Below are 8,951 nucleotides of genomic sequence, written 5' to 3' on the forward strand. Positions count from 1 at the left end.
ATTCTCTTCTCTTCTCTTCTCTTCTCTTCTCTTCTCTTCTATTATATTCTATTCTGTTCTATTCTATTCTATTCTATTCTATTTTATTCTATTCTATTCTATTTTATTCTATTCTATTCTATTTTATTCTATTCTATTTTATTCTATTCTATTCTATTCTATCCTATTCTATTATATTCTATTTTATTCTATTCTATTCTATTCTATTCTATTCTATTCTATTCATGCGTTGTAGGCAACAACAGGACGTCAGATCATCCTCCCAAAACTACATTTCCTAAGAAGCCTTGCGACGTGCTCAAGAAATCTGTGGAAAACGCGATTGCGCGTGCGTAGCCAGACGTGGCAACGGGTCCGGTGGCATCATGGCTTCTGGGAGCAGCTCCGGGAGGATAGAGCTAAACATGTACACGTTCCTCTTGTTGGTAAGTTTGTTTGTGCATATATAACAGCCAGACATGCAACCTTACATTGTGGGTATAAAGCCATGCGTTTGATCTGTTCTAGTGCAACCCGGTAAGTCCATGCATGCGATAATCGTTACCGTATTCGTTCCAAGCCAAGGAGGCAAAGTTGATGACAGCCTTTTTACCCATTGATAAGGAGGTTGAACTTGAGGTTGAGGCTGACAATAAGGCTGCAAAACCAATGCATGGTTCCTTAATGTCGCATAAGGATGTGTACTAGTTCTAATCGATACTGTGTTTCTGATCAGATGTGATTTATTAAACTGTTACTGTGCGCTCGCGACGTTCCCGTGCAAGGCACAACAGGCATAGAGGCAAGAATATACATCTTACGTGCAATAAGAAAGAAAAACAAACTGATCATAACGTTATTCACCTATTCATTCATCCACGTTTGGAAATGAAACCTTCTGTTTATGGTGCAGAAAGATTCCCATTGGAATGAGAGAAGAAGGCCTATTCAACCATCGTTTGACCAAGTGTTGGTTGCTTATACGGGTAATAATAATAGTCTTGTTTTGTTTGCTGACTATTTGGTATCTATTTTTGGAACATACATAACAGAACCAAACAAAGTGCTTATGGCCATCTTGTTGCATGAACAAATGCATGAACAGCATTTGGAGCATGCCATAGATTCCTTTCATCTTCAAGAGTGAAAGAGGGGGGGGGGTGTGTGTGTGACTCAAACCGCTGATGTAAGTTGTCGGAAGAGGGCGTGGTCTATATTTATGATGAGGGTGGGGTATATGTTTATGAATGAATGAATGGTCTTTATTGTCATTAATATAGTACAGGTACCAAACAACGACATTTAGGAGGGGGGGCTCCCCTGGTGCTAGGAACAAACATGTACATTTCAAGCCTGCACACTTTAAATAAATGTGGAATAATACTATTGTGCAATATGACAACCCTAGTCGTCTGTCTGTACAGTATAGTACAGTGGATAGTGTACATAGCCTTTATTTATGTAAACCAGCTCCTTCCCTTCTTGTGATTTTTTTTCTAAAAGTTTTTTTTTTTTTCTTTCCTAACACCAGGGGAGCCACCCCTCCTAAATTTCATTGTTTGGTACCTGTACAGTAGCAATGACAATAAAGTCCATAAAGTCATAAAGGGAAAAAATACTAAAAACAAGAGGGCCAAGGGTAAAATAAAAAAGAGAAAAGAGCTGGTTTACATAAATAAAGGCTATGTACACTATCTACTATACTATACTACTATACTATACGATAAAACACTGTGCTGTACTCTATGCTATGCTATACATATCCTAACTTTTCCTATATCTGAACTTTATGTACACATGGGTTGTCATATTGCACATAGTATTATTAGGGATGCTCCGATCTGGATTTTTGGGGCCGATACCGATCACCGATATTTTTCCTCAAGATCAACCGATACCGATACCGATACCGATTTTTAAAAAAATACATAACTGTAGGCCTACTTACTGGATAGCCTACATATTTTTTGCTTTTTAGACAAAAGTTTTGATCCATTAGGCACCAAGCAAACGCAGACCCATTTTTATGGCATAGTAAAAGTCTGGCCTATCACCCAGTTAGGGCCTGAAGCCCAAGTCAGTGATATGGCTGTATAAAAGACATCATAAACGTGGCCTTCATGGTTTACATACTGTTACATCCTCCTATGTTTTCTGTTCAGTTATCTGTCTTCCCCAGGAAAAAAAAAAAAAAAAAAATCGGTTTTTGCGATCGGCCATTTTTGCCGATCACCGATCGAGTCATTTGGAGTGAATTCGGTGGCCGATAAATCGGAGCATCCCTAAGTATTATTGCACATTCATTAAAGTGTCGCAGTTTGCAGGTTTGAAATGTTCACAGTTGTATTTCAATATTGCACTTGATTACAATCTAGTAGCTTCCATCAAATTGTCTAGATTGTCCAGGGCCTAGAACCTAACCTTATGATGAGGGGGGGTATATGTTTATGATGAGGGTGGGGGTAGAGTCGCCGCCTAATGATCGGCAGATCGATGGTTGGCAGATCGGCGGTTCGAGCCCCGGCTGGCCACATGTCGAAGTGTTCTTGGGCAAGACACTGAACCCAAAAATTGCTCCCAGTGAGCGGGCCAGCGCCTTGCATGGCAGCTTGCCGCCATTGGTGTGTGAATGGGTGTGTGAATGGGTGAATGAGAGGCCGTTGGAAAGCACTTTGGAGCAGCTGCTTTGGGCAGCAAAAAAGGCACTATATAAGTGCAGTCCATTTACCATTTATATGTTTATGATGAGGGTGGTATATGTTTATGAAGAGGGCGGGGTATATGTTTATGAACAAATTGCCCTTTGGAGTCTTAACAAGAGAGGTTGAGTATTGAGTTATTTGTGTCATATGACATAACATACAATATGTTACTATAAGTACCTAGTATGTATGTCATATGACCCAAATTGCTCCCAATGAGCGGCGGTCGCTTGCCGCCATTGGTGTGTGTGTGTGTGTGTGTGTGTGTGTGTGTGTGTGTGTGTGTGTGAATGGGTGAATGAGAGACCATTGTACAGCGCTTTGGAATAAGGCGCTATTGTAATGATTGACGCATTGTGATGGAACAGGGCCTGTCACATTCATATCACACAAATTCCATGTAATGCAACACACACACACACACACACACACACACACACACACACTCATTCCTACTGTAGGTTCCATGTCACTCAAATCCTATTGCCAGGAGCTTTCCTGTTTGACATCCTGTTGTGCGGCTGCCATCGCAAACAAAGGTGGGAGCTGTTTGGTGAGGGGGGGGGGAGGCTGGGGGGGAGGCACGGCTGGGTGGAGGAGATTATGGAGACCAGACCACACTGTCCCGCCAGCAGCCCTGTCCCCCCCCCCCCTGCCTGTCAAAGCCATTTTTTAAATCTCTTAATCTGGATTGACAACCGCCCCCCCATCCCCCCCCCACACACACACACACATACCTCACCCTCACCCTTCCACCCCCCTATCATGATGGACTGCTCCAGTGCTCCAGTGAGCTGTCACAGCACCCTGAAGTCCGTCATACGTCAATTGCTCTATCCATTGGAGGGGACAGCCACCGTTGCGTTGATCTGAGTTCATAATAATATCTCCCCTGAAATCAATTGCTGATAATTGAATAGGAGACCGTCGTCACGGTTTCTTCACTGTCAGCGCTTTCAGCTGGGCTCATGTTATCATCTCCTTTCAACTGGGCTCATGTTATCATCTCCTTTCAACTGGGCTCATGTTATCATCTCCTTTCAACTGGGCTCATGTTATCATCTCCTTTCAACTGGGCTCATGTTATCATCTCCTTTCAACTGGGCTCATGTTATCATCTCCGGGTGAAATATAATAATAATATAATATACTGTATGTGTCAGCTCAGCTTGGGTTATTAGAGGCTGTGTCCTCCTCTACACTCTCCTCTCCTCCCCCCTGCATAAACACAGACACACATAAACACAGACACACACACACACACTAGGGCTGCACGATTTGGGGGGGAAAAAATCGAATTGCGATTATTTGGACAGATATTGCGATTGCGATTTAATTTGCCATTATTTTTTTTAAAGCGACCCAAAGGAAGTTTTTGTAAAGTGTGGCCATATCTCCGCCTAGGTCGTATCAACGTGCAGTTTGTTTGTACGTCTTCAGGGGACTTAGAGGCTCCCTCCTCTAGCACCCCCACAGCCCGAGCTACGAGTGAAAGAACTAAACTTACATTGGGTTGCTTTAAAGTTGGGTTGCTTTAAAATCAAGCTTCAGATTAAAACATGTGATGGAGCATTACTAACCTGACTCAGGTGGTTTGTTTCACACAACCATCTAGGAAAGCTTAATTGGAAGCTGTTTGGAAAAGGGCAGGTAGCCTACTTTCAACAATACTTGGCAGGTGATTGGATGAATCTATCATGGGCTAATTTCAGAGAGCATTACCACATGATACCATCAAACTGTTAACTGCTCTTATGCCATCAAACTGTTCTAATGCAAGGATGAGAACTTAAAAGATATGAATTGGAACAACATATTTATGTATGGATTTTTTAAACAGCTGCCATTTTGTTTCTCTCAAGTGTCATTTTTTTTTGAACAATTCCAATATGAAAATAAAATAGGACCTTTCTACAAACAAGGTTATTTAATTATGGCTCAGGAGCAGCATCTAAATATTGCACATACTGCAATCAAGTTAAATAAAGTCATAATAAAAATGTCCAGTAAAAAAGAATAGGTCCTTTCTGTAAACATTGAAATAGATAAAGCTCTTCAACTCGTCGTAATGTATGTACGTGCACGGCTCGACCGCAGATCGGTTGTTGTTGCATAGTACTCCACATGTTTCAGCTCCGTACGTGCGGGATGGAATCACATTATCTTTTATCCAGCGTTTGGATGAGTTTTTTAAACTCTTCGTTGCTCACAGTGTTAATAGACACCATGGGCCCTATTATGCACTTCTTAACTTGCCGTCTTAAGTCTTAATTAAGACGCACCGCCAGGTTAAGACCTACCGGCACCCTTATTATGCGCTTCATACGCGCTACTGCTATTATGCAGGTCAGTGTTTCCTCCAGGAATTTTTACAATGGTGGCGGGTAGTGCTGACCGCGCGCTCAAAACTCGAGGATGGCCCAAAAAAATAAAATGTTTTCCTGTACTTCTCCCGTGTGTCTCTTATTATCTGTGTCTGCATGTTTTTCCAGCATGTAATTCCGTTGTCAATAAAAACAAAAACACTGATCTGACGTTTTTTTTCACAACGTTATTACTTGTCACTTTAAGCCCAGGAGGGAGTTAGCGATTAGCGATGTTTAGCTTAGCTTAGTTTAACAGAAGTATCTTCACTTTTAACATGACTTCCCGTGGTCGTAGAGGGCTGGTCGACGGCTTAAAATGAGTAGACCTTATCCAGCTATAGTCTTGTGTTTCTACCCCGGGCATAGCCGGTGTTATTCACGGACAAACACTCCTGTTAGAGTGGTTCTAGTACACTGGACATAGGTAACACATAGAGAGGCTTCTCCTCTCTCTCTCCATCCTACACTACACTACACTACGCATCCTATACTACACTACACTACGCTAGCTCGCGGTGTTCGGGTGACAGCCAGGGCGCGTTCGTAAATACGCTCTGGAAATCTGATCAGCACTCACGGAATGCCTCTTGTCCAATCAAATGACTTGGTCCCTTTATGACGTTGAACCCAGTGTGCGCTCCGGGGCTCTCAGAGCGAATTTACGAACGCAGCCTCAAGTTCAATACTCGCGACACACACGGACTGGTCCAGTTTCAGCGCTTGTGGGTGTATCTAGCGCTGTGAAGGTCTGAAAAGCGGCCTATTTTTTTATTTTTTTTTGGGTTGAGAAATCTGCATGGTGGCGGAGGAAATTCCATCGTGGCGGTGCGCCACGATGAAATGCATGTAGAGGAAACACTGCAGGTGTCGATAGGCGCCCACACATAAGACGTAAAACTCCCGTGCATATATTGCTCATTGTGGGAGTGTTCATATGTTAATGAAGTGCACTAGGCGCCCCTGCTATTATGCGATCTGACTTTGCTCCTAGCGCTAAGAAGTGGTTTGAAAAGTTCTTAAGTTTAGACTTCATGCACGTTTTGAAACACGAGCGCGCCTCCGCGGTTTGCGCATGCATGTGGGCACACATGAACACGCACGTGGCTCCACGGCAAGACGTCAATTACGGTCACAGTATAAATGCTTTATTTCAGAAGGGAGAGGCCAGCGCTGTACAGTATGTTGCCTCCGCATACTGTGCAGTGTGCACATACAGTACGAGCATGCCGTGCGTAATATAATGACATCAACATCTGTCATTCCTGCAGTCTTCCAGCGACCCCTCTGTAATACTTCTCAACTCACAAGCGGAGGTATTGCCGTGTTTATTCAGAAAATAATCATGCACGAGCTTGTTACTTTCTTCTGCAGAGAAGCGCGCTGACCTCCTTCTTAGGACTTCCATAATAGCATAGCGCTAATGACTCAACGCAGCCGGTTCTTAAAGGGAATGGCACCTGGCACGCTGATTGGGTTGATTGAGAAGACGCCCAAAACACACCCATGACTAATTTCTTTGCTTAGCGCCGGGTTTTAGGCGCCCACTACCGCACGCATAATAGCAAAGTGGCCTTGACCACGCCTCCACGTCTTAAGTTTAGATCTACCGCCTCGTCTTATTGATGAAGTGCATAATAGGGCCCCATGTCTTTAGCGAGGTAATGCGTGATGGAATTGGTTATTTCACGGTGCCTTCGTGAGAACAGCCGCAAACGACTCTAAAACTCTAGTTTGCTTAACGTTAGACCGGGCTACGGGACTTTCACTAAACTCTCCCTTTCTGACCGCACACTCGTCATAGAGCTGCCCGTGGTACTTTTTCAAGTGCTGATACAGGTTTGTGGCGTTGCCTCTGGATGTAGAGATTGTTCCACGACAGGTCGTGCGCAACACCTGCTTTTGTTGCACATCCTAAACCCGAAATACTTACAACAGAAGTGCTGTTTTTCTTCGGGACTAAATCGTTGCTTCTGGCTCTGCTGAAGCCATTTATCCACACCATGAATGTTGCTAGCTACTGAAACGTCTTCACAGATTCACACCTGAGCGTTTCACGTGCAGTGTTGTTGTTCTTGGGTGTGTGCGTTCATTGACGTTGAATCCGACGCGCTGTATAACGTATCCCAAATCGCAGGCTTTGCGATTTGCTAATCGCACCATCTCAAATCGCGATTTCAATTTAAAATCGATTAATCGTGCAGACCTAACACACACACACACACAGACACACACACACACAGACACACACACACACACACACACAGACGCACACACACACACACACACACACACACACACACACACACAGACACACACAGACACACACACACACATACAGACACACACACACACACACACAAAGGCACACACACACAGACACAGACACACACACACACACACAGACACACACAGGCACACAGACACACAGGCACACAGACACACAGACACACACACACACACACACACAGAGACACACACACACACACACACACTCACTTAGAGCTTGACGGCTGTTGGTCTCATTAATCAAGAGGAAAGTGAAAGCGAGCGTTTGACAACCAGAGTGGACTGATGATGTGTGTGTGTGTGTGTGTGTGTGTGTGTGTCTGTGTCTGTGTCTGTGTGTGTGTGTGTGTGCGCGCGCGTGTGCGTTTGACAACCAGAGTGGACTGATGATGTGTGTGTGTGTGTGTGTGTGTGTGTGTGTGTGTCTGTGTGTCTGTGTGTCTGTGTGTGTGTGTGTGACTGTGTGTCTGTGTGTGTGTCTGTGTCTGTGTGTGTGTGTGTGTGTCTGTGTGTGTGTGTGTGTGTGTCTGTATGTGTGTGTGTCTGTGTGTGCGTGTGCGTGTGTCTGTGTGTGTGTGTGTGTGTGTGTGTGTGTGTGTGTGCGTTTGACAACCAGAGTGGACTGATGATGTGTGTGTGTGCGTGTGTGTGTGTGTGTTTGACAGCCAGAGTGGACTGATGATGTGTGTGTGTGTGTGCGTGTGTATGTGTGTGTGTGTGTGTGTGCGTGCGTGTGTGTGTGTTTGACAGCCAGAGTGGACTGATGATGTGTGTGTGTGTGTGTGTGTGTGTTGGTTGTGCTGTTAAACACATTTGTCAAACCAGATGGAGGGCGGCGAGGAGGAATCTGACTTCTTCTTCTGCTTAGTAAGCATGACAGCGCTTTTACGCTGACCTGACATAATAACGGCAGTTGCATTAGTGTGCATTAGTACGAGCGCGCTGCTACAAGGACCGAGCTAGGTGCAGCAGCGGCTAATTAACGGACGATATAGCTCTCGCTATATTCACACCGGCGTCCTCCGTCTCAAGGATGAGCGTCTCCTCCACTTAACGAGCCGCGTCGCTTAATTGGAAACGTCACCCAGCCTGAGACATGGGGATATAAGGGGGGAAATCAGATCGTTGGAGGAGAGGATCTGCGATAGATTAGCGTGCTGAGGTAATTGGCTATGCCTAACGTGTTCCGATATGTTGACCTTTGAACAACTCAAACACCCACGTGCCGCTAAAATGCTGAGACGTCACAGCAGCACTCACAGGCAGTTTAGTCTATTCGAAAGACATGTTCATGTTTCACCGATAACATCTGCGAGGGAGTTGTGATTGATTTAGAGAAGGTGGTTTGGCTGTAGCTCGACAGCCCTGTTGGCATAACAAAGGTGGTGGGGTACTCAGTCATCTACGTTTGTCTGCGTTGCTGAGCTTTGTTTTTATTAAATTGTTTTATTTAACCTTTATTTGGTTAACCTGAACAAACAGGCTGTCCAACAGTTTCTACCCATGGACCATCAGAACACTGAACAGTAGACATAAGACATGTTCATAAATGTTTATCTTATATGTGTATATGTTTGTGAATATGTGAATATGTTTTGTGTTTTTTTTGCACCTTCGG

At 44.3% G+C, this 8,951-nt stretch overlaps 1 protein-coding gene across 1 annotated transcript in view; it reads left to right on the forward strand.

Annotated features, from left to right (window-relative positions):
- Positions 1 to 352: 352 nt before the first annotated feature.
- The window catches only part of pdia5 (protein disulfide isomerase family A, member 5), a 38,551-nt gene continuing 29,952 nt past the window's right edge, over positions 353 to 8,951 (forward strand). Inside the window, exon 1 of the mRNA XM_080537054.1 lies at positions 353 to 425. Within this exon, the coding sequence (XP_080393180.1) occupies positions 366 to 425 (60 nt within the window). The 5' untranslated portion in view covers positions 353 to 365. The remainder of the gene's footprint in view (positions 426 to 8,951) is intronic.

This window comes from Nansenia antarctica (genome assembly GCF_963989245.1).
Source record: "Nansenia antarctica genome assembly, chromosome: 7".
Taxonomy (NCBI): domain Eukaryota; kingdom Metazoa; phylum Chordata; class Actinopteri; order Argentiniformes; family Microstomatidae; genus Nansenia; species Nansenia antarctica.